We start from the raw sequence: 27857 nt of genomic DNA on the forward strand, positions 1-27857 counted from the left end.
TTGTCAGTCATCTCATATAAAGTTTCCTGTGTGGAGGTTTGTGACTGGGGGAAAAAAAGTTGGAGAATTTAGTCGAAAAGGTGAACATGTTTTTTTTTTGTTTGACTTTGCCAACTTTTCATCTTTTATTTATTTATTTGTTTTACTTCTCAACATCAAACAGTGAAAAAGTAACTGGCATAGCAGTTCTGCAGTCTGCTCTGGGGTAGCAGGGGGCCAGCGGTTGCAGAGAAACAGGAAGACAGAGTTGAAACTATTCACAAGGTAGAAGTGCCACGTATGCAGATTAAATCAGAGCCAGCCATGAGGCACTCTTCTGTTACATATTCACACGCACGCACACGCACACACACACACACACACACACACACACACACACACACACACACACACACACACACACACACACACACACAACCTGAGCAGAAAGGGGATGTATAGGACATTAGGAAATGGTGCAGTGCTCTTAATTACTGTCCCTTTGGCCAAAATGCTAACACAGTTCTTTCCACCATATTGGATCAATGTAAGAAGGAGCACTCAGCTGCAATAATATACATTTTGTTCATACATTTTCTACACTAAAGGCATGATAAAATGTGCTTGAAGGAGCACAACACCCATTTTCAACCTTAACAGTATCTTCATATAATTTGTCCTCACTGATGATCATTATAAGATGGCACAATTTCCACCTACTCACTCTGCGTTTCATTGCTGGGCTGTGGACAGTTCAGAAACCTGCCTACCAATGTTGACATTCCATACTGTGAGCCTGTATCAGCTTCCAAAACCAGTGGGAAGGGACTATTTCTTTACAAAACCGGCATATATCACGAAAGCGAGTTTCAATCAACCCCAAATTGGAATCGCTATAGAGTGCACCGCCAAAAGCACTTTCACTCCCTCCGCCCATTGGGGAGAAGTGAAATGCAAGAACAGTATGTCGTATAAATGCTATTTCCCCCGGCAGCTTCCTCGGGCCCCGACGGCTGTAACCCACGACTTACACGGTCCCGGGTAGGCCACCCTGACGGATGAGTGCCCTTTTCTAGTCGCAGGTCAAATTTGCCCTTTTTTTTCTCCTACAGAGGCTGAACTCGGCTGTGGTGCTTACTCTTAAAAAAAAGCCAGGTGTCACTTTCACTTTAGCTCCAGAAAGTGAAAGGTTTCGCACGCACGCGCACACACACACGCCAGACGGCGTCCCGTGACAATAGCAGTGTCATGCTCAGACAGTTGTGCCCTTGTCTGTCTCTGCTTCTCTGAATGGTGCTTTATGATGTGTGAAGTCAAACAGCAACGCACCTGGCTGGCGGTCTGCCTACGGCACACCGAGCGGGAGCAATGCCTGCTATAGTCAGAATGCTGAGCAGGTCATGTTACTGAGGGGCTATAGAGTGCATCTAGACTGTGAAATCCTAAACGTTAATTTAACCGTGAGAGTGTTACACGAATACACGTGTCCGCTCTCAGAGTTAGAAATGGATAAATTAGCACTGAGGATTTTACCGTGTATCTCTCTGTGTGTCTCTTTAACCCATTGAGACCTGAAGCCGATTCTACATGTCTCCTAAATCTCAACAGTATTCTGAAAAACGTATGTTTCTATATCAGTGGTGTTCAATCTTTTTCATGTCAAGGACCCCCAAAATTATATGTATTTGGCCGCGGACCCCCATCAAAATATGTTGTTCCAGGGACCCCCAGAAGCAACGATTTGAGTTGAAAATGTTCGCTTTAAAAATATATATATTCAAAGATTTGCACACATTTTCACGATTTTTCAAAAATAGCAGATCTACAAGCTCGTAGCGCGGCACTCGGTGCCGCGCTATGAGCTTGTATATCTGCTATTTTTAAATAGCCCAAAGTGTAAAATAATGCTTTTTAGCTCAAATCTAAAAATGACACAGTTCCAGGTCTTAATGGGTTAATGAAACAGCATATTATTCCTGACTCTAATTTGGCACACTGTTGGCACACTGTTCCACCCCTCTCATAAATCACCGTTGTTAGTGTCTGGTCTATTAAAATGACCAGCTGAGAGTGAGGTCAAGTTCTCATCCCTATTCATCATATTTCGAACCCCCCCCCCGGTGTCACTGCAATGAGGTGCGCTGGTCGCGCTGTTGACTTAGCTCCATCCGGGTTGCATACCGATGGGAATGAGGTGGAAATAAGTTATAATATACTTCAAAACTGCAGTTGGTGAGTTTCCACATGGAGTTGACATGCTACATTCCGTTGTCGTGGTCATGGTATGCAGAAGGTATACCCCATAGATATATATAAAGGCTAGATGACTCACCCGCGCTGCTGGCCAATGGAGTACGACGTTGCCACATGGCGGCCATCTTGAAACAGTCATTCATAACATTATGTCTATGGTGCATATACTTTAAAATAACCATAGCGTGCTCAATTTTCATCTGATTTTCAAACGGTTTGGTGTTTTGTAAACACCAAAGATGTAATAAAATTATAAAATTATAAAATAAAATAAAAAATAAAAAAACATGATTATAATTATAAGTATGCAGTATCATAACTACATCTTTGGTGTTTACAACACACCAAACCGTTTGAAAATCGGATGAAAATTGAGCACGCTATGGTTATTTCAAAGTATATGCCCCATAGACATAATGTTATGAATGACTGTTTCAAGATGGCCGCGGTTGAGCTACGCTTGCGCCGTCCCCTTGAGCCATCTAGCCTTTATATATATCTATGGTATACCCTCTCTCAGAATCCTCCCCAAGTGGCGAAACATGACACACGAAAGCATGAGCCCAGGCTGCACTGGATACATTTTCAGTGAAGCACAAAAAGTGCAATGGTGGAAAAAGCACTCCTCCTTTTTTTACTTAAGTAAGAGTATCAATATTTCAAGTACAAAAGTATTGGCATCAGAATATATTTAAAGTACCAAAAGTTAAAGTACTCATTGTCCAGAATGTCCCATTTCACAAGTTTTCAAAATGTGTACACAATTTAAATAGCAGATCTACAAGTTCACAATGTGTCGTATCATGATGCATTTTTAACTTGTACAGTAGATCTACTATTTTCAAATAGCCTAATTACATATAGGGCTGAAGTGGTTAATGTATGTTTTGTAATAATAATCAAAATCTGCAAAGAAACTAGTAACTAACGTTTTCAAATAATTGTAGTGGTGGAGTAAAAGTACAATATTTGCCTCTGAGATGTAATGGAGTAGTAGTTGAAAAAGTATTGAAAATTGGGAAATACTCCAGTAAAGTAAAAAATACCTCACAATTGTACTTAAGCACAGTACTTGAGTACACATACTTAGTTACTTTCCACCACTGCAAAAGCACAATAACAATTATTTCCCTTGACAATTATGCTGCATGTATCAATCAAACATGATTCCCATTATGTTTTGTTTTTCAAATAGCAAAATCTGTTTAAACTTTCCAGGGAGGTTTTGTATTGTGCTGCTCTTTAACTGCTAGGCCTACGTTTTGTTTGGTCTCAAAATTTATACGGAAAGCTTAACTCCCTGGAAACAGGGAATGGTGAATGGAACAGAGAAAAGGCTTTAGAAAAGAGTCTCTTTTGAGAAGAGAGGCCCACCAGGGAAACAATCATGGGTAGTGTTTGAGCACTTTAAAAACTTAACCACTTGAACCCCAGCATCCCTATTCTGGGGGGGAAATGTGTTAACAAATGCAGATCTACAAGCTCACAACGCGTTGTTAACAATTGTATACTAATGTAGTATATAGCATACTTTAACAATTTCCAGTCCCAGTACCAAGATCACTAAAATCACACAATAGAAATGCCGGCACACTAAATTCTTTCTGATCCAACATTACCTGGTGATAAATGTACTTGTGAAACAAATCCAAATGGATTTATTTACTTTGAATGAAAAATGTTTCATGGATTTAAGCTTGTTATAATTACAAATTAAGTAACAATAATCTAAATGACTATGGCGGAAAATGTTTGTGTCAACATACTGTATATCATTTCAAACACGCAGGGGAAATAGCCATATCACTATATCCAGCATAGTGCCTCTTACCATAATTGCTTACTAAATGTGTTATAGCGAATTCCATCGCAAGCATTAAGAATCATCATGGAAAACCCCTGGGACAGAGGAGATGGGGAGCATGTGTTGCCAATGCTGTTTGTCTAAAGCTGTGAATTTGGAAGACAAAAAGAAACAATCTCACCAAGAGCCAAATCCACCCATCCACACAGGGACACAGGCAGCATGACACCACACTTTGCCCTTCCATCCAACACTGTTTGCATAATAAACCCTTAGGGGTCCATTTTTTTCCCTAACACTTAAATTAACACCGGATTTTGCTGTGAACATCCCTAGTTATTTCCTTTGTCCTTCATTTGATGACTTGTTCTCCTTTTCAATCTTGTCTTCTTACTTTGACCCTCTTCATACAAGATCATTATTCACATCACTGGTTCTCAACCTGTGGGCTGGCTGTGAGGATATTGCCCCTAAATATGACAATATAACATTAATATATATATATGAAAACAGACCGGGTCCGGGAAAGATGCGTAAAGTCAAGTGCGATGAAGAGGTGAACCAAAGAAAAATGCCAAAAATACAGAAAACTATGTCCCAGCTCTGGACTGTAGGGTTAAATACTACAAGTGGTACAATGGTCTCAAACTTTGGCGCCTGTTTGTGAGCTTGTACATCTGCTATGTTTGAAGATTTTTATAAAAATCTTGAAAGCGTTTGAAGAACTTTGTAGAATTTCACATTTTTTAACACAAATCTTCTCTTCTGGGGGTCCCTGGCACAAAAACAGATTGAGATCCGCGGCAAAATATATATCAATTTAGGGGTCCTTGGCATGACAAAGGTTGAAAACCACTGTTCTAGACAGTCATGAGCAGGGCCGGATCTAGGCATGGGCAAGGGGGGGCAATGCCCCCCCAAATGCCCTGACTGCCCCCCCCCCCAAAAAAAAAAAAAAAAAAAAGTGAAAGTTACATTTATGTCATATGAAATGTGAGCTTACCATAATCAAAATAATCCTTAATCATATTCCATCATGTATCATTGCACAATTCAAATAATCCTCTGCCCTGATTTTCCATGGGCAGTGTTGCCAGATATTGCGAGAGAAAGAAGCCTAAGAAAACAAGCCCAAAAGAACAATAGGAAGCAGTATTACACAAACAGCCGGAAAAAACTGAAAAAAAAAATGTTTACCGCCCCCCAGCATTTATTAATGCCCCCCCCAGTTAATAATTTCTGTATCCGGGCCTGATGAGGTATTTAGAATAACTTGGGCTACAGTGACTGCTTTCATACTGTCTCTCACTCTGCTGTTTAGCAAAAACCTTTTAAAAATATTTTCACAACATGTTAGACTGACATTTGCACTCTTTTAAATTGTCTAACACTGTTGACAAGCATACAGACTCTTTCCGAGAGGAGAGGCCATCAAAACAGGGTGGTTATGATTCGAACTATGGTTAATAACATAGATATACAGTACCGACTGAGAGTGTGTTTTGCTTACCTACCACTCCAGGTATGATCTATAGTTCATGCTAGCTAAAGCACCGTCAGGATGAGCTCATGGGCCTCTATCCTCCAGAGGTAGCCTTTTATTCCCTCTCAGCACACTAAATCATACAAATTGACAGGAAAAACAATCACAGAGACCCGAAATATATGCTTTGCAATTGCAACACCACTCAAAAACGATTATTGTATTGTAGATGGCTATTGTGCTATTGTGCAAAGATTTGTATTGCTGCAGTGAAATGAGTTTTCTTTGTTGCAGCATTCTACTAATATTGTGGTGTAACAATAAACTATTAGGAACTATAATATCAGTTTACGATAGTGAACCTTGATGCTTATAAGACAAAGTCCAAAGACAAACACTTTTTATCATGAATATGATAGACTACAAAAGTTGATGATATATGGGAAGGTCAGACTAGGACTCCCAAGTCAAGATCATGGTGAGAATTCTGCAGAACAAATAATACATTACACTGGTTTAGGGCCAAAATATATTTCTGATCTTGTGCAATATTGTGAAATGTGAACCATGCAGACCTCTCAGGTCATCTGGGACAGGTCTGCCTTCTGTCCCTAGGATCAGAACTAATTGTGAGAAGCAGCATTCAGTTTTTTTCTGCACCACATATCTGGAACAAACTCGCAGAAAACTGCAGTTCTGCTGCAGCTCTGTTCTTTTAAATCACAGCTAGAAACCTTTCTAAATGCCGCTGCCTTTTATGGAGATTTTTTCTGCACTGTAATTTTCCTTTCTTATTTTTCTGTTTTGTTTTACTTTCTTTTAACTGAATTCAAATGTCCTTCCATAATGTGTTTGCTTTGCTTAATGTTTTATGCAAAGCACAGTGGATGAATATCTCTATAACGTGATTTTGGTTTCGTGCAAGAAATACAGAAAGACATCACACATAAATGGCTGCAGGCAACCCTGCCATCAAAGGATAACTGGATCGCAATTGTACACTGTATAGAGAAATTGACCTTCTCCTTAACGCTACCAACTGAACAACACTGTACCTAAAATACAGAAAAGAATATTATTTGTATTTTCCCTTCTCAACTTGAACACCAATAAAAACAAGTTACAAAAAAGGAGGTATAAAATGATATTGTTCATTTGTTAAACTACCCTTAATCTCATTCTAAATTCCTCACACTTTCTAACATAATAAGTTAGAAATGATAAACATTTCTTGGACAAAAAAACACTCACAAGCTGAAATCATTATTATTTCTAGAAAAGCCTATCTAGCAACAAATTAATTCTTCATCCCCCACTGAATCAATAGGCTTTGTGTTGGGGGATTCACACTCCCAGAATGGAACTGTCAGAATTAATCCAGAAACCACTGTTCCAATAGCAAAGCTGCTAAATTGATTTAATTATGGGGGGGAAAATAATAATGTATTGCCTTACAGGAGCAATATCTTATTTTCAGTCATAGCGTGCCTTACTTGCAAAGCCTTGTCTCTGAAGTGCTTCAGAGGAATTTCAAAATGATCATATTATTTGATATGGGCAGACAGGCATTAGATAGGAATTAATAATAATCACTTTGTGCCGAGAGGAAACGCTCTTCAGCCATTCCATCTCCTGACATAATTAAGCAATTATCTACCTGTCTCTTCCTTGACCACTCATGTAGAACACGGCATGTGGCTGAAAGACAGTGTAGGCTAGTTAACTCTTTCAATGCCATGCTTATTTATGGAATTTTGGTTCTGAGTGCCACAGCAATATTCATTGTAAAAAAAAAAGTGCTTAGGAGCCGAGATACAGCCTTTTTCAGTAAAAAGTTAAACAAGAAGTGAATGGAGCAGCAAATCTTCAAATCATCATATCTTGGGTTCTGAACATAAAAAAAAAAAAAAAAAAAAAAAAAAAAGTTTTTTTTTTGTTTGTTTTTTTCATGACGTCTTTGACGTCATGTGGCACACGGGGCGTCAGGCCTCATGACGTCTTTGACGTCATGTGGCACTGAACGAGTTAACACAAATCTTATCCGAAGCCACCCTTGGCTTTTGGTCTCTATCAATGCATTGTAGTGCAATGCTGGAAACAGAAGTAACCTTGTGAACAGAAGGTCACCAGTTTGAATCCAAGAAAAATGCTTTCTGCTTCTTCAACAAACTATAGTAGAGCCCTTGAGGGATCCTGTTAATCACCCATTTGTTGAGTCCTACTACACACAATTGTGATGTCCAACTTCTGTATTGTCTGTATACAAAGATCTGGTCTTTTCAACAGAAAAAGTGTCATTTCTGTTGAGGAAATCATCTGATAACAAATCATTATTGCAGCACTAATTGGAAGGGTCATGCGACGTACAACGTGTACGACCAGCCATTCCGTGGCGGCAGAGACATGGCCCAGAACATCTACCGGCCCAGCAGGAACGTGGACAAAGATGCATACGCAGATGACTTCGACACACTCATGCACAACAACAGATTTGTTCCTGACAGGGAGTTCTCAGGAGCTGACCCCAGCCAGCGACGTGGCCTTCGAGGAGGATCCCTTCGGCCTGGACAAGTTCTTGGAAGAGGCTAAGCAGCACGGAGGCTCCAAGAGGCCCTCCACCAGCGGCCGCTCCAAGGACGATTACCACGATAAGAAGCGCCGGAAGGAGTGATGTGGTTGGGCACCGAGTGTGGCCAGGGAAAGGAAGGGCGGTCGACGAGGTCCAAGAGAGTGGATGGGCGTCTTGTTGGCTCACAGTGAGAGGGGTGCTGTCGAGGTGTGGGAGTCCCTTTTTAGCAATATTGAGTTTGTATATACTTTTTTTTTTGTTGTTTTTTTGTACAAACAATTAGATTTTAGCCAGCAGTTTAAGCCATGAACTCGTAGGGAATGGGCTCCAGCACCTGGGGCACATTGTTCTTGGTGGTGACAAAGCGTGCCTCACGAGGCGCCTGGGGCTGACGCTTCAGTTCCACCCAGGTACCGTCCGACTTGGCATCGAGCTTTCTCTTCTCGTTTGTCCTCACACGCTGCAGGAAGCTGTCTCTGCGACAACTATACATTAAGCCATCCATTATCTTCTTAGCGATTTTTCTATCGATTACCTTTTCATGACATGATAGACTGGCCTTATACTGTATGTCCATATGGAGATCCATGATGTCATCAATATATAACATCATAGCACTGACGTCATAGATAGGCTCAATGCACAGCAACCATATTGGACGGAAATTGGGCCTCTTCCTTACTTCCTTCACAGGTGTTACCAATGACACTGATGAAGGCTCTGTTCCATTTCTTGTTGCACAGTGGTTCTCAAACCTTTTTATTTCTAGGACCACCATAACCCTGAGAGTGTATAAATGGAACCAAATGGACCCACAAGGGGCCATTTGGAACCCCCTCAAGTGTTTCCAGTGAGCCAACATGCACAATGTCAGCACCCTGACTCTGTTTGACCACAATGGAACAGAGCCTTCATTAGTATCATTGGTAGCACCTGTGAAGGAATTAAGAAGAGGCCTAATTTCTTTCCAATATGGCTGCTGTGCTTAGAGCCTATTGGCCTCCAAGTACTGTGATAATGGGTACTGTAACTGCACTAAGTACAAGTACAAGTATAACCGGAGAGCTATGCGTTCCCAACAGACATCGTTCCCAACGGGCATCAGCCTAGTTTTTCTTTTTTTGCTTCTTTTTTTTTCCTGAATTGTTTCCACCCAGTTTTAGCCCATTCACGGAATTTAGATGTCACCAGATGTATCAGTAGGTAGAGATCTCTGATTGTCTGGCTATGCAAGACTAGTTTTAAGAAAGATGGGATGTTAGTCAACACTATGCACTTTCTAACATTGCCTTTAAAAGTGCGATACAAACACAATGTAATTATCATAATGTTCTACTTCTAGAGTATTCTATCTTCTTGTAAGGGTATAGTAACAGGAAAAACACCTGCTATTTATACTGTTCAGTGAAATATGGTTTCCCTAACTCTGACTGATGTGAGAGATAGGGAATAGCAGATCCACAGGGATGCAGTGTGACAGCGTGGGCAGGCAAACAGGGAGGGAAAGGAGGAGGAAGGAGGCGAGACTGAGTGGTGTGCTCCCACACTGGGAACACAGCTCATCACTCAGCCAAATGCAGCCCAGAGGCAGCATCTCCAAGGGACACAGCCAAGTCAATGGCGTGCCTGAGCCACTTTGTTTTGCTTCTCTTATCTTCTCTCTTCTCACCTGCTCTGGTGATAACCACCAGTCCTTTAGTTCAGTGGTTTTCAAACCTCAAGGTCCATTATTTATTCGGCATTTGAGCCACGGACGACCGTTTGATGAGATGTAGACTCTCAGACCACAAGAGATTGTGTTGTCGTTGGATGAGATTTTGTCCACAATTTCATGCTGTGTTGATGTTGGTACCATAGGAGAGATGACAGGCAAACGTTGGTCAAAATAACTATTCTTCTGCATTCTCTAATTGTAAAATAAATTAAGTAATGCTGATGTTTAACAACAATTTCACTCAATTTCACACCAATTTTCAAGAGTGACCCTTACGGGTCCATTTGGTTTCATTTTACGCTCTCAAGAGTTAAAGATCTAATAAGGGTGCATTTGTTTACCAACTCTTCCATCATTTAGCTGGGGGACCAGCTGGAACCCCCTCAAGGACCAGTGGTGGAGAACCACTGCTTTAGTTGATCCCTCAGTTTATTCTATAACTCCTCTCTGCTTCCGAATGATACTTTCCGCTTCCGCATAAAAGCCAGCTGGGTCCTCTATAGGGTCCGCAAGACATACATTTTGTCACCAGCCTCATGGTTGTTGTGATTGGTCTACTTTCCTTGGGACATACAGATGGTCTACTCAGGGGACGTAGCCTACATACAGTACACACAGACCGACGTTGTTCTACATGGCTGGACCCTTCAGTGCCACGCCCTAAAAATAATAAAATGCCATCTCCAGCCATTTTAACCATGCAGTGTGTGCTGTATACCCGTGGGCAAGCGTGAATAATCTTTTCTATACATTTTACTACTATTATTATGGGGGGAGCCAGAAAAGTTTCTTTGCCTATATGTCGCAGTCTAGTTTAACAAGGCCCTGAACAAACTAAAAATGTACCTACGTATATCTTAATCTGTGAACATCTGTTGCAAGAGGGGGGAGTAGAGTGACATTTTCCAAATTAAATCTCATGCTGTTAGAGCACTGGTTTTACTCAACTCTATCAAATTAATCTCTTCCTAACGGTAAGGAGGGTGACTGAAAGAGGGTGTGTGGAGGTTAGTTTCAACAGTGGAAATGCTCCCTCTTCTTTGGCACAGAGAGATAGAAGAAGGGGAAGAAAAAGGAACATGGCTTAGACTTTAGACAAACACATACTACCAGCCAAAGCTCCCTGGAGTGTGTTCCAAGAGCTAGCAGCCTACAGGCCAAGATGTCAAAAAACGAATCACCTCTGGCCTTAGTCAGTGTTGGTGGTGCAAGGTGTTAGAGTACTCTGATTACTTTTTTTTTCGTGTAAGGAGTAACACAACACATTCAAATACTCAGTTACATAGTTACGTTTTCAAATCTGTTACTTAAAAAAATATTTCCCTGTTCCTTCTGTTGCAACAAATGAAAAAGAAAATCACAATGCATTTGCACTATTTGAGTTTACTACTTCTTGACAAGGCACACAGGGAAGGTTTCCAGGGGGATGTGTCAGAGCACAATGTGCAGCACAGTCAGCTATAGCGACATGGCAGAGATTCAGAGATGACAGACTTTGCACCGTGGAAGTATTACAATTATTTTGAATTTGTTGGTGAAAGGGGTAAGAACATCAAATGCTAATTATGCCTGTGTGTGTAGCCAGTCAGAGTTGAGCCTTAGGGGCCACCACCACTTCCGCGTTAGCAATCAATGTTTATTATATCAACGATCTGCCGTGTGGAGGTTAGTTTCAACAGTGGAAGTGGCAACCACCAATAAGGTGGTTGCTGGAGGCTGGTATTGCTATCTGGGGTTTGTTGCTTCTATGCCAGGGTGAGTAACAGATGATATGTTGTTTGAAAATGTTTTCTTATACTGGTATTATAACTAAAGCTTGTTGTGATCACTTAAGTTCATTCGTGTGTTGAGATGTTTCATGTGGCGAGAGGGAATGGTGTGAGAAAACGTACAGACAACTTAACTCATTCAGTGCCACTGGCCAAAATTCATTGTAAAAAAGTGCCATTCAGTGCCACAGCCAAAATTCATTGTAAAAAAAAAGTGTTTAGGAGCCGAGATACAGCCTTTTTCAGTAAGAAGTTAAACAAGAAGTGAATGGAGCAGAACATTTTCAAATCATCATATCTTGGGTTCTGAACTTTTTTTTTCTTTTTTTTTTACGTTTTAGACGTCCAGTGGCACAGGGCTTATTACAACGGACGTTTTAGACGTCCAGTGGCACTGAATGAGTTGTTAAGGTACACATAAAACAACTTGTTGAGATATAGTTTGTTATGTGTGTTTCTGTATGACTCCCACCTTAGATCTCACCACTGCTGCTTTGTTTAACATGATTGTATTTATTCTCTCTTGACTTTGTTTAGATTATGTGATTTCTTATACGTTTTTTTGTTTGTATTTCCCCCAAATAGCCATTCCTGTGCATGCTGTTCATCTAGAGTCTGAGGGAGCAGAGTGGTGCAGCCAACCTGCTCCATGGGCTTTCACTAAAGGTCTGACTGTAGTCCACAGCCCTAAAGGTGTGTCTTATTGGTGTGATTGTGTGCAGTACACCTCTTTCACGGTGGTGCTCCTTCATCTTTCTGTTTGCCATGTGTGTGTGCTGTGTGGTTGTGGGCTTCGGTGGGTTTAGAGGTTTAGAGTATCCTTTCGTTTAGCTCCATAGCTTAGCTTTCCCCCTTTAAAAGGGTTGTCGCCCATTTGCCAACTGACTGTTTGTAGCAGTACTGTGGTTTTCAAATACTACTGCAATGTCTACCTGTAATTGCCAGCTTTAATAAGAAACTCTAAGGGCTATTAAACCAGATTTGTGGACATCATTACTGTGAGAGTAATTTCCTTGTCAAGCTCAGTGTCTATCAGGTTCAATTTGAGGAAACGTCTCCATGCCAAGCACAGCTCCACAACATTGGTGGCCACGGACTCCATTAGGCGAGTACTACTATTTTTATAATTGTACATAATTGTAAAGCACTGTAAAATTGATATTGCGTGTGTCATTCCTGTTACTATAGCCATAATCTTTAACTGATTATGGGCTGCAGACTAGGCTATGGGATGATGGTAGAGCCAATACATTCAAAGATAAACATACAGTACGGCTCATTGAGTAGCTCTGGACAATATAACACACTTGCGCATAGGGTAGGCAGTTGTCCAGAACCACCGATACATTTATTCTTCCATGCAAAATAAATGTGGAATATGGATATGAGCTAAATCTGAGTACGGATCCTCTCTTTAACGAATGAATATGGTTTATAATACACAAACAATACACCAAAAAGTAGCCTAACTGAACAACATATGGAGATGGGGGAGCACAGTACTTTGATTTCCTAATGTTTCACACAACACACACAGACAAACAAATTGTACAAATATGTATTCTTATTTCTAATATACAATTTATGATCCATCTTTTGACTAATATTCAGATTGTCTCATTCAAACGTCTGGCACAAAAACAACAGAAAATACCCTAGATGGTTTAATGTTCACTTCTACCTTCCAACTGCTTCCTTTCATTCTGTCTGGGATGCATTTGCAATGTGCTGATGAGTATGCGGGGCCTCCTCTGGGAGGACAAACCCCCCCCCCCCTGTCAACAGGCCCACGTTCTGCTGACCAAGCATTAGCAGTTAAATCAAAAAATGGGGGATGGGCTGTGTGGAACACAGTGTAAGCTGCATGGCGGCTGTCACCGACTTTGATCAGAAATGACTATGTTCTTTACTGTGACATATTTATAGAAACATCAAGACAAGCACAAAAAAACAACAAAAAATAATATGACAGTAAGGCACAATTTGCTCTCTTGTGAAAATAATCTTCCCATTTTCAAAGAAAGCCGATGGCGATGATATACAAGCGCAATTCAATACAGTGCTTTATATAAGCCATAAGCCATCAAGACATCTTACATTGTTTTTCTTTTAGTTTTTTTGCAGGACTGTGATGTTTCGTTTGTTAATTCAGCCATTCCAACACAATCCTAAGTAAGTAATGAAGTAACGCTTAAAGGAGTAGTTCACCCAAAAAATGACTTATTTTCTATCAATTACACACCCCTCGAAGCATTGAATTCATGGATATGTTTTAGTTTTTGTCGCATTCCTAAGCCAAATAATTTGATTACTAATGTATCCGGTAGGAGACTCAAAGGAGACTCTTTGTGTCTCCTACCGGAACCACTGCCGGTCGTCAAATTATTGGCTTAGGAATGCGACAAAAGTCTCCATTTGGTGAATAATCCATAGAAAAAAAAGTCATTTTGGGGGGTGAACTATCCCTTTAATTTCTGTGGAAATACAATCCACACTAAAACAAATGAACAACATTGGACGAAGAGGCTGAGTGGCACGTGGGGTAAAAATCGACGATAAATACAAAAAAAATCTCAAGGGGACCAAAGTGTAATAGTGGTTCTTAAGCTGTGAGTAACTCTACTCTTTCCAAAACAAATATCCACCACAGTCAATGGGTCAGCCTGCCACCACTTGCACTGGAGTAACTTTATCAAGTCCACTCAGAGAAATGGGATGGTTGCCAAGGCAGTTTTTCTGGAGTAAATACAGTCCCTCTCTCCAGGATTGCGCGTGTGTTTTGTTCTGTGATTAATGCAAGTTTATGTGCTTGATTTTGCAGTAGCTGTCCTAAAAAGCTACAAAGCGATTTTGCAGCATTTGTTCTTTGCAGCTGTGCCAAAAACGTGAAAACCAGCAAAGCAAAGCAATAGAAAAATTAGAAGGTCACATTGATTAACATTGATGATTGCTTTCATTAGGTTTAATTGCCTTGAAATTATAAATAATGCACCGAACCCACCAGACGCACAAGCGTAAGCGCACGGACGGTGTTTCTCTTTCGCCCCATGGTATAGCCTATGCACGATATCTGCATCATATCACCCCATGATGTTTTCAAACCTTGACAATCACCATAGTTTGATGTCATACAGTATGTTGTATAACCAGTATTCCTGTTCTTTTTTTTTATCATGCTTTTTCTTCAGGACAATGGTTACTTTTTTATTATATTTATATTACTGTATCGAGGTAGCAACGCAAGGTTTGGCAAGCAGCAAATGACTCTCAATTGTTATCAAGGGCATTACACCATACAAAATAAAGAGCTATGCATTTGAGTGGGCCCTCACAGAATATATTATGGCTCTATGAAATTGTGTTATTAAACTGGGATAGAAAGTCGTATACATTATCGACAGCATGTCCTACTATATTCCCAAAGCTCATTCTGAATCTGATGTGTAGGCCTACCTGGTCAGCTGCAGTTAGCCTACATGTGTCATGTTTTTTTCATTAACCTATTCAATCAATCCAATTCATGATTCATTTAGATGAGCGCTGATTCAAAGATCATTATGTCCTGTTTACTCCACATGATACCTAGACTGTTTCTGACGTGCACAGTGTTATCAGAATATGATGTGCAACTTATAAATACTGTACATGGGCAAAGACGAGTCCAGGATCAAAACTAATTATAGAAAGTCAGAAGGCGGAGCTTGCCATTCCAAAAAGCTACAACCATGATTGAATGGAACATAATAAGTCAAACTTTCCCTTGTCTATGACATATTTTGTACATACAGGATTTGAGACAATAGAAAAAAAGTAATGTTTTGTTATGCGAATAACGCTGATACGATTTGAATATTACACATTTTCTGCCTGCTTTCTGCGAGTGACAAATGTGCAGTCGCATGCAGATGTGCGGATGCACATCTGATCAGTAAAAGGTATGGATTTGTCACTATAAATGTTCAGGATTTGGTCAGAATTCCAAAGCTTTGCTACATTTGTATTGAATGTTTAATTATGTAGAAAATATTGGAATGGCAGCCTGTAGGGACTGAATGCAGGGTAGCACAGGTGTCATGTTTAATGTCGCTGTTCTATTGTCGAATATACTCTGATGCACCTTTAACAATTAAGCTCTACGGTTAAATTCAGCGAACTAATTGGCTCCATAGGACCATCGTTTGACGAACGGCATCATCACAGACTCAAGCAGAAGTCACAATAAGCCAGTGTGAACACATGCAGTTCCCGTTCAACCATCTGCACAACCTGCAACCCAAAGGAATCAATGGCCATGAGCCAAACATCCTGTGGCCCAGGCCAGCTAATGCCAACCAGCGCTGCTTAGCATTTTTGACAATTCCTTTTCTCCCAATTTAGCTGTTATGCCAATCAGTAATTCCCCATGTATTGTAGGATATGTGTGACATCAAGAGGGGGTTATTTTCTCCTGACAGTGAGGAGTTTCACAGAGAGGATGTAACACAGGCGGAAAATGTATTCATGCATTCAAAATGTATTAAGAATGTATGGCGTGAAAATATTCTTTTCAGTTCCACACCCCACTGAACAGGCAACCTGTAGGAGTCGCCATCGCAGCGACAGAGATCACCCTCACTCTCCCCGGCATCCCACCCCCTGTGAACACGGGGCAATTGTGTTCACAAGAGCGGCGGACGAAGCCGAATGCACCGCAGCAGAGGATTCAAACCCCTATTCTCCACGGTGGTGGGCAGGAATTGTATCCCTGTGCCACCTGGACGCCCCTCGCTGCTTAGCATTTTTGTTAAAAGTTTCAGCCAGAGTGTGGAACAAGAAACTCCTCCGTTTTGGCTAGGGCTCCAACAAGCAAGTTTTGATGTCTGGAAATGTTTGCATGAGGAAAGCAAGCTATTGATCATCTTTTCATTTATCATCAACTATAAAACCCCATGAAACACCTTTCTCCAGAATGGTGAAATTTGTTTATTTTCCCATTTGTTTTGTTTTGTAGCTAAATGATGGAGAGTTGCTAACCAAATGGACCCTTATAGATCTTTAACTCTTGAGAGCGTAAAATGAAACCAAATGGACCTGTAAGGGTTCGCTCTCAAGAGTTAAATTATTGTTAAACATCTGCATTACTTAATTAAAGAATTGTTATTTTGATCAACGTTGGCCTGTTTATCTCTCCTATGGTACCACATCAAACAGCATGGAATTGTGGACAAAATCTCATCCAACGATAACAACATATTCAAAGTTTTGGTTCTGAGAGTCCAAATCTCATCAAATGCCGAATAAATAATGGACCTTGACATGAAGAAGGTTGAAAACATGACCAATAATTGTGGCAGTAGCAGTACTAGTATAATTCTACCTGTGTGACCAGCGGCTCCAGCAGCCTCTCCACAGTCAGGGTACGGATCTCCAGACTCTTGGGGTCCCATTTCAGCAGGATAGGGGACGTGGCAGTCGTCATGTTCTCTAGGGGGAACAAAGTTAGAGCAAACGTTAGAAGAATGCATATACACTGAACATGAGTTATTCCATAACCTCTTCAACCCTATACTGTACTTGGTTGACCGGAGTCCCCTCAGCGATCTACACTAGTGCCTTTTTCTGTTTGCGCTCTACATTAAATATCTTCGCTGAAAATAGACGATCTAGAAGCTCAAGTGTGTGTTTCAACGCGACACGTTGTGAGCTTGTAGATCTGCTATTATCTGTGATCGTTTTCCCCACAATATGGATGCTGGGGTTAAAAGAAAATGACATTCGAGATTTGTCCTTTGTGTTTTCATTTGGGGGGAAAAAACAAAATAATAAGACTATGTAACTCTCTTCTTTGGGCTATACATGGGGCATTGCAATGTTTTTTTTTTTTTATATGTATGCTAGAAATGCCTCTGTAAAAAAACCAATAAACAAACGTTAAAAAAAAGACATTTTTCAGAGGAAATCTTGCACAATTGTTATGACAATATAGCCTGATGTTGGTAAAATGTTGGTCGTATAAATACCCTGGACTGTGTGTATTTGTGACATTGATAGATAGATAGTGTCGCAAATGTATTCATTCTAATTCTCCCAAAATGCAGCCGACTGCAATGTAAAACATAAAAAACCAAAATCAGCCCAAGAAGAAGCATGTGAGGGACCACGGACTGGGCCAGACAGAGGTTGAATATATGGTGGTGAACACGGAGCCAGGAGATCAGCGAAAGGTCTTGATGATTCCCCCGGAGATGGCAAAAATATTTCCACCATAATTGTGAAAACTATAACTATAATGCAACTATAGCATTGTGATTGTAAGGAACTTCACAGCGGGTCAGCTGGGGAAAGCGCAGTCTATATCAAGGAGACGGAAAGGTGGAAAGAATATGATTGACAGATGTCACAAATCAGATTCCCCCTGGCACTCTGATTCGCCCTGGCATATGACCTATGCGGTGCAACCGTGCCAATAACCATGATGAAGCACTGCCTTTCATGTGTCATTGCTTAAATGTACGGTATATACAGGTAGCCCTACAACAAAATATACCGTATGAGCCCGTTAACCCATTAAGACCTGAAGCCGATTCTACGAATGTCTTCTAAATCCCAACAGTTTTCTGAAAAACGATATGTTTCTATATCAGTGGTGCTCAAACTTTTTCATGTCAATGACACCCAACATGATATGTATCTGGCCGCCAACCCCCATCTCAAAATATTTTGTTCCAGGGAGCAAAGATTTTAGTTAAACATGTTCGCTTTAAAACAATATATATTCAAAGATGTGCACACTTTTTCATAATTTTTCAAAAATAGCAGATCTACAAGCTCATAGCGCGGCACTCGGTGCCGCGCTATGAGCTTGTATATCTGCTATTTTTGAATAGCCAAAGTGTAAAATAATGCTTTTTAGCTCAAATCAAAAAAGTGACACAGATGCGTTCCAGGTCTAAATTTCCCCAGTATATTCTGCTGAAAGGTTCAAATGATTTGCATTCACAGGCTTGACTACACTGACTTGCACACAAATTTGTGCATAATTAGCCAGAACAATGCACCTCCTACCCCATCTACAAGAAATTCATAAATGATGACATGCATACTGCTTTCATGGTTTTTGCTGCTCCCATGTAACCGTCACTTCATTTGAGACGTTGGACATGACAACTGAATGTTACACGCATAGTTGGGTGATGACTCATGCCATATGATGTTTAAATAATGTCTAATATCTAATAAAATAAATGCCCAACTGACATGCAACATGTTTATTATTCAGCCGCAGTGTACTCAGTCAGAAACATCCAATTCAGTCTTCTTTGTCTGCTGTACCCATATTGGCAAGCAAAGTAGAAGTATCACATGCGTGTGTCACATGCATGTGTCATTTTAGATTTCTTTGGCTATTCAAAAATAGCAGATATACAAGCTCATAGCGCGGCACCGAGTGCCGCACTATGAGCTTGTAGATCTGCAAAAAAAAATTTAAATAGTGAAATTTTTTGCAAAAATTAGAATTTTTAAAGCGAACATTTGTAACTCAAATCTTTGCTTCTGGGGGTCCCTGGAACAGAATATTTTGAGATATTTGTAATTTTTCATATTTTTATTTTTCATATTTTTGTCAAAAACCTGATAGGATTTAGAAAACATTTTTAGAGTCGGCCTCGGATCTTAATGGGTTAATTGCCATGGTCTGTTATGTTGCTGAATAAAACCTTGCTTTCCGTGGTCATAATTCCACCCTACATGAACCAAACACTGGGAACTTTCTTGATTTAAGCTGGGCATGATACTGTGCCATACTGTGCACGATTTTAGAAAGGTTATTTTTTTTGTTTACTACTGCTCATGTCGTGAGCAATGTGCAGCCAAAGCTCAGGATTGATGTGCTCACACTGTCCTGTTGGCCCCATTCAACCCTACTGAGGACATCAAGTTCAACCCACTCAACTATTCCCTGTCAACGTTTCTCTCTTTCATATGTCGTTGCTGTCGGGCAGAAACCTCTTATCTCCATATGAAGTCATTAATAACTCATTAACTAACAGTTTGTGAATGCTCTATTAACTACTTATAACGAATAGTTATAAAGTGCTACCCTAACTTTTTGTGTTTTTTCGTAAATTAACGCCCTACTTGATCATACAATCATACATACAACAGCGTCACACAAAAGCAACAGAAGTAGCAGATCCTCAAGCTCGAAACGCGGCGCGAAGCGACACGTTTTGAGCTTGTAGATCTGCTACTTTTGCATTTGAATCCTGAAAAGTAACAGTTTTGGACATATGAGGTTTCCACCCGACAGAGACGGATTTGTGTTGAAAGTGGAATATAGGCACTGTCTCTTCCATTGACAGCGTGAGACAGAAAAGTCCAATTTGATTGTATTAAAGCTATACTAGGTAACTTTTACAAAAAAACTAAAGTTAAATTGTATATCTTTTGTGAGTGGCAAATGTTTCACAACACCCACTCCGTGAATTTCACCCCCGAAGGCCTTTTATAAACATGTTTTCTACTGAAACGGTGGTGGGGCGCCCTTCCCGTGAAAATGACGTCATCCGGCCGGAAACGGAAATGCACCGGTTTCCTGTTTGGCCAGGAACTAGCGCGCTATTAACAAAAAGGAATCTCACGCTGTTTTTATGGTATTATAGGATTTGAAGATGGAAAAACAACAGCAAAAGAAAGCACAGCTCACGGTAACTAAAGCTCCACTGGCTAAGAGAAACGATCCGCAGATAGTATAAAACAATTAAAAGAACGCTTTTTGAAATGCTTCCGCTTTCCGGTGAAAACAAATGGAATTCTGGGTAATGCAGGACTCAGCAATAGACCTGCAGTGACGGTAGTGACCAGCATAGGCTGCTAAAAAAAAAATGTGGACCTGCTTCGTACTGCTTTAAAGGATGATAGCCTATACTCACCAATAATACACCTTTACAGACAGCCTGGGTTATCCTCTTTGTCCAAGCAAAGACTTTGTTTCACAGGAATCCACCGTTGTCATTATGAACAACCCAACAAACTAAACTCCATTTGTTTTTCTTCTTTTTGCTGTTTTGCTCTTTGCTCTTTTGTGTTTTATGTCTGCGTTACCAAGGTTACGACAGCCAGCATGAGATCGCCTAATTTGGTACAATGCCAGCGTGACTTCATAGCATGACAAGATCCTATCCTCAGATCTAACTAGGGCTATCCCATTAGTATCGATATCGTGGACTCAAGAGATGATCTCTGGCCCTTCCTAAATCAGCCTTAAGGAATAATAATCTAAAATAATAATATCTTCACTACGGTCTGCAATAACGGTGTGTTTTCGGTGTGAGAGCGCTCATTGTAAATCACTCATTGTCCTGCATTGCATACCACCTGTTTCCATAATGCACACATGCAGGATGTTGAATGATTTAAAATCAGCGCACCCAAAAACAACTTCACTCACGAGAGTCATCGCTTCATAGAGTTTATTGACAGAAAGTTGCTCATAATGACAATGGTGGATTTTCTGTAAAACAAAGTCTTTACAGAGACAAAAATTATAACCAAAGCTGTCCTTGGTGTATAATATTGGGGAGGCTACTGTGGTTTAATGCAATCAGACCGCTGTGTGTGTGTTAGGGCATTAACAGAATAATCGAATATTCGAATATTCGACTATCAAACCACTATTCGACCACTGTACATCAAAGTTTTTTTTTGTTTTAGTGGCTCTTCTACAGCAGATACGCAGCTGTGAGCTCTGGTGTGACGCAAACTCGCATTCCTTGAGTCGAGTCATCAATGCCATTAATTTTTTTTTTTTTTTCTTTTTTTTTTTTTTTAATAATCAAATTGATTAATGTGCGTGTGTGTGTGTGTGTGTGTGTGTTGTCCTCGGTGCCCGGTGCTGAAGTGAAGGAGCAGAGGAGATGCAGCAAAATACATCACTTTGGTTCAGGCTTGCGTGCATTTGGTGGTTGTAAATACACAAAATAGTCTGCATTTTTCATACACGTATTGTCATTTGCTACTTGGCGCAGGTGCAGTGAGAAAAAAATAAACTTGACATCAGGAGTCGGTGGTCACCCATCGGGTGCAGTCAATCAGTCCTGGCAAAACAATGCACAGTGTATGCCCGTCTTTAGACATTATCTGTCAACATAGTACAGGCGTGTTAGATATATTCTATGGGTTTTGTACTGTGGACCCCTCCTTTTTTTCTCTCTACACCAAAAATATCTACAAAGTCACAAAGAAACGTGAAGGAAGCCAAACAAAAATAAGTTTTACTCTTATGTACCTGCTATTTTCATCGAACACTTTCCTACTATACCCAGAATGGGACGTTAGTGTTCACGTTTTTAAAAGCAACATCATTAGATTAGATATCATATATGTGTGACGTAAAAACTTGTAAACATGACCAGTATTAGGGAAAGATGGAATAATAATAATAAATGCTATACACAATTTTATCAGCTAGCCTAACAGCAACTCCCCAATTTAGACATTGATACGTTTCTCTCTCTTGTGGATCAATTAAGATTCATCCTACAATAGATCTCCCACGCACAAACACACAAGCACTATTAATATTCCCAAAGCAGTACTACACTAATCTCAAGGGCCAGAAACATTGACAGTTGATGCACACAATGAAGTTACACCATAATTAGGCAATAATGAGGCAGTAAAGCAGATGGTGAACTAAATGTTTTTTGTGTATTGCATATGTGGTGAATGCTGAATGGAGTTCATTCTTTGCACGTCACTTTAATAAAGATGTCACTGCACAAACTTACATGTTGTACTTCACAGAAGAAATAAAGGCTAAACTGGAAGGATAGAGGAATGTTTTTTTTTGTTTGCCGTACGTACTGACATTATTTAGAGTGGCCAACTTCATTAATCAGTAGCTAGCTACAGATGCACATTAGGGGTGGGACGATATGGGTACCTCATGATACGATATATATCACGATATTAGGCCCACGATAACAATATATATCACGATATTCGACGATGTTCGATATATTGCGATATCACGATATTCGATATATATTGCAAGAAATTTCACCAACGATATATCACGATATCTGAAAATATCGATATATTGCGATATCACGATATATTGCATGAAAATTCACCAACGATATATCACGATAGTCCTTGTATTCAATTCATAAACACATAAAATAGCACCAAACAGTTCAAAATCATCATTACACAAATACAGAGTAGGAAAAACAACGTATCACAAACTAAAAATATCGAAATTTTTCGGCAGGATATCGATTAGTTATCGCGGGAGAAAGAATCGCGATATATCGATATATCGATATATCGTCCCACCCCTAATGCACATTGCTTGACCTAATGGTTTCAGAACTCAGTCATTATCATTAAACAATGGGACGCCTCTATTTCGGAACTGACTAGCCTATGCTTAATCTCCAGTATGTTGACAAAACCCCAATTAAATTACACCACAGCAGCCATATCAAAGAGAAGCAGAAAAAAGCATATGCCACACTCCTTTCTATGAGTGTGATATTCCAGACATGGCAGGGTAGAGTTAAATGCTTCAGGCCATGGAAACAAGCCATTCATCTTTCATGTGAAAAAAAACACGTAGACCAAAATACCAGAGTGCCAGGGTAATTCAGCACACAGACAGGTATGAGACAGCACAAGATCTCTGACACTAAGGATATAAACTCATAAAACACTCTGTAAGCAAAACAGCAATAGCGACAAATGTTACGACTAATCTGCAGAAGCCTGTTCTGGGGCACGGGGCTTTAATCATCAGATCCAGTCAGTAAATTAAACATAACAGGATAGTAAGTACACCACAGGAACATGTACAACCATGCGTGCACCATTCTCACACACACACACACACACACACACACACACACACACACACACACACACACACACACACACACACACACACACACACACACACACACACACACACACACACACACACACACACACACACGCACACGCGCACACACACACTATTGATGTAGTGAGTTATGCAATGATACTAATGAGCAATACAAATTCATAATTTGCCTGTGCTTCTTCTATTCCTTAACATCAAATGTTTAATTTCAAACATAAATAGAGTTAAATATAAACAGTGAAAATACATAACTCTAACTTAATGAATAAAAGCTTGCCATAGAAGTGCAAGCTTCCATGGCAATATTACACACACCCCTTCTATTGTCTCCATTAGAGAACAAAGAACAAAGAATGTGCTGGTGACTCATTCCTGTGACAGGAGGGACTGATGTGCTGTAACATGACAAACAATCAATGAATGCTCTTACACGTCTTATTTATTTATGAAACCTGCCGAGATGACTGAAACACTGTGACATTTACTTTACTGAGAAAAAAATTGTTTTCTTCTTCTATTGACATGCTATTGTACTGTATATGCGTTTTAGTGAAGATAATATGTAAGAGTCCTTCAGGGGGTGAGAAAAAAAGTGAAAATGTTAACAGCTAGTAAGGAGAGTGGGCCAGACGTTACTGGGAGGGACAGAGGATATTAGATGACAGGTGAAAGGAGTACCCAGCTGAGCTCCACTCTGGGCCAGATCCAGGCAACAAGAGTTGCCAGCACTACCTTTATAAATTGAATTTAATATTTACAGTTTGGTTCAGCACCAAAATAAGGGCATGTGCGTCGCATACGTCTCTAACCAGATCCAGGTAAGCCCATCATCAGGCACATACACTGCATGCCGACTCGCATATACTTGCTTTTTATACCATGTACTTCTTTTCCACTGAAGATAGTACCCCTTCAATGTGGTCATCATAGCAATGTACAACTCTCTGCATAGGAGGACACTAAAGAACAATGGCGACTTGTCTGGAAACAATCTCCATTTCACCTACATACAGTCCAAAAAAAAAAAATATTCCGTTAACATTTAGGTGAGAAATAGGGTTGTCACCTTCCAGAAATTTAAATAAGGGATTTTTTGGAGGGGAGTGTTTCTCAAAACGTCATTCCCTCGGCAGGCCTTTCATGGCTTCCTTCATCTGTCTCCTGAGAACAGCAAATTGGGGTGAATGAGGGAGAAGGCGCACACACGCACGCACGCGTGGTGCGCGCGGTCGTGCGGTGCATAGGTACGGCTGTACATGTTTCTGTGGTGTACTTACTATCCTGTTAGGTTTAATTTACTGACTGGATCTGATGATTAAAGCCTAGTTCCCTAGGACTCCTGGGGAAAGATGGCTGCTATGTTAATCAGTCTGATTTAATGGCCAAACTGATTCACTGTAGCAGGAGGTTGGCAACTACACAGCCTCAAGACCCAGTTTTTTAAAGATGACTTTTGGGCATGTTTTGCTTTATTTAGAAAGAAGTGATGGGAGTTGGAGTTCTAACTCCTGTCCTCGTTTCAGAAGGAGCACGGTCAGTACACTAACGGGCTGTACCACCATGTGTGCAGTGATGTTTAACCGCTTTCAATGTGGTGGGTCCCGTCCCGGGACACACAGGTGATCATTCAAATGGCTCCCGGGAAAATGTTATGGTCGTCAAAAAAATGTTTTATTTTTCTTCTCTCGCTCCAAGAGTTCCAAGAGTTATAATTATAGCTGCATTCATGTATGTTCAAATGATCTGATAATTCAACAACATTTGCCAACAGTTTGTAAAAGAAAACTTTGTACAAATGTCTGATCATACATCATACACGTGTGTGCGTGCGTGCGTGCGTGAGAGAGAGCGAGAGAGAGGAGAGCAGAGGATGAGAGATTGATGTTTGAAGTTTTAAGATAATTTACACTTCACAGCAACAGAGATGAATAGGAACTAAAGAACAACAACGCTATGTGAAAGAATAATGGAGACGGAACAGAGAGATCTGTTATAAAGTTGACAGGTTTGTGACGGTATTCATTGCTCTGGTGTTTACAAAGGGGGATTCCCTTCAAATTAACTATTTACGTCTGATTTATGCTTGTGTCGCGCGGAAAATAACAATTTACAACAACGTGTCAGTGCAGAACACTCCACATACACTGAAGTATAAATGCACAGAGAGGGAAAGGGATAGGGGGGCTCGCTGCATGAGAGAGGCAGACACTCTGAAGTGAAGGAGACGAGTCCCGTCAGCGCGTTCACGTTGGCTCTGAGTACCTTAACATCCCTGTGTTGTGTGGGAATGTCCCGCGTTATAAGTGCTGAATTTGTTCATAACGTACCGATAAAGTAAAGCGTCCTGTGGACGCAGCGGTGGTTGGTTTAATGTGCCATTTCTTAAAAATATGTGTCAGGGACGCAGGACGCAGACCTGTTCAGCAGCTCTGTGTGTGCATGTGTGTATTAGTCGATTGTCAATTCAAAACCATTGGACAACTTAATTTATATAAGGATAATAACAGCATAATTCATCATCCTTATCAACAGGATCACCAATCAGTGACATTATTTTCGATCCATCTCTTAGGCTGGCCTTCCCCTAGGTACAGGTTTGTGCCGTTTACCAGGCCCCGCATCCCCTTTTATGTCACTATCATGTGAATTTAATCTGTATGTTTTAGATTTCTCTATGTCGTTGTCACGTTGTTTTTGTTGCACTGTTGTTTTGTCCAGTTGTTTGAGTGTTGAATGTTTAATGGACCGCAATGGAAACAAGCCTCTGGCCTTTTTGTGTCTTTGTGTTGTTAACTTGTGGGCCTGCACATACCTTTAACCCATTACAGACCTGAAGCCGATTCTACAAATGCCTTTTGTACTTTTTCTGAAAAACCTATGTTGATATATCAGTGATTCGCAAACTTGTTCATGTCAAGGACCCCAAAAATTATACGTATTTGGCCACGGACACCCCCATCTCAAAATATGTTGTTCCAGGGACCCCCAGAAGCAAATATTTGAGTTAAACAATGTTTGCTTAAAAAAAATAAGATTTGCAAAAAAAAAAGTTTAAGTAAAAAATAGCAGATCTACAAGCTCAAGCTCACGAAGTGACGCGCTATGAGCTTGTATATCTGCTATTTTTGAGTAGCCAGAGTATAAAATGACAGATGCTTTCCCGGATTGAATTACATCGTCAGTAAAATAGTCAATCAACAAATCAGGGCTTCCATTTCGACATAGAATAATGGACAGGAAAATATATATTTATATTACCTTAATTTGCTAAGGCCATTGTATCGTAGACATATTTTTGATTGGCCTGCAACTGTCAATGGCTACAAGTAGGATGCAAGTTTTCAAACCCCTTCAACTTTGGTCCATCATGTAACCCTGCACTGGTGTTGAATTTCACACAACTACAAGAGTATGTGAGCGAAAAGAACGGCTTGGATTTGAGCAGATGGGTGTGACTGAGCACATAACTGGGCACATAACTTAACACACAGAACACACCATCACATCATCAGATGAGTCAGCCCTCACACACAGCTTTCTCTTTGGCTGTTTACTTTCAATGACTGCTCCCTCTCTCCCTCAACGGACTCTATGCAATGTCTGAACCGTCCGTGTATGAGGGCTGACTAATAGCAGTGAACATCTGAAGGGTTTGTGTGTGCGTGTGCATGTGCATGTGCATGTGCATGTGCATGTGCATGTGCATGTGCATGTGCATGTGCATGTGCATGTGCATGTGCATGTGCATGTGCATGTGCATGTGCATGTGCATGTGCATGTGCATGTGCACGTGCATGTGCACGTGCATGTCGTCATGGTGGTAACAGCATGTTTGTGCAGGGTGATGGGTGTGCAACAGGACATACAGTGCATTGTCTATGCTGTTGTTTTTCACAAGTCAGCTATTTACTCATCTAATGTGGTGTCTTTTGCTGTTTATTCTCTATTAAACAATGTTATTAGCTTAGGTTCTGCTGATGTCATCTATATGCTCTGCAATAATGCTGACAGCATGGCAGAGAGACAACTGCTCACGGATGTAAAGTAATTACCCTAAATTGGTCAGGTGTAGAAGACTAAAGACTGTGTGTGTGTGTGTGTGTGTGTGTGTGTGTGTGTGTGTGTGTGTGTGTGTGTGTGTGTGTGTGCGTGTGCGTGTGCGTGTGCGTGCGCGCGTGTGTGAGTAATGACATGACAGGTTGAGCCCAAGCTGGGAGACTCCACAATTGTGTTGTGTTTAACCAGTTAAGCCCTACTGTATGGCCATAATAGTGAAAATATCCAATATGCAAGCCTATCTGTGATCTTGTAGATAGGACGTTATTTTATTTAGTTCCTGCTCTAAAACTGGGCCAGTGCAGTGTTGGCATATCAGCTTTCCCATAATGACAAATAGGACTGTAGG

The 27857-nt window shown here is 40.5% G+C and overlaps 1 protein-coding gene across 1 annotated transcript in view; it reads right to left on the bottom strand.

Moving 5' to 3' along the window:
- Positions 1-27857, bottom strand: part of ctnna2 (catenin (cadherin-associated protein), alpha 2) — a 574287-nt gene that overhangs the window by 527432 nt on the left and 18998 nt on the right. Inside the window, exon 2 of the mRNA XM_080414083.1 lies at positions 16928-17034. Within this exon, the coding sequence (XP_080270209.1) occupies positions 16928-17029 (102 nt within the window). The 5' untranslated portion in view covers positions 17030-17034. The remainder of the gene's footprint in view (positions 1-16927; positions 17035-27857) is intronic.

The sequence above is a fragment of the Gymnoscopelus braueri genome (assembly GCF_963280865.1).
Source record: "Gymnoscopelus braueri genome assembly, chromosome: 2".
Classification (NCBI taxonomy): Eukaryota; Metazoa; Chordata; class Actinopteri; order Myctophiformes; family Myctophidae; genus Gymnoscopelus; species Gymnoscopelus braueri.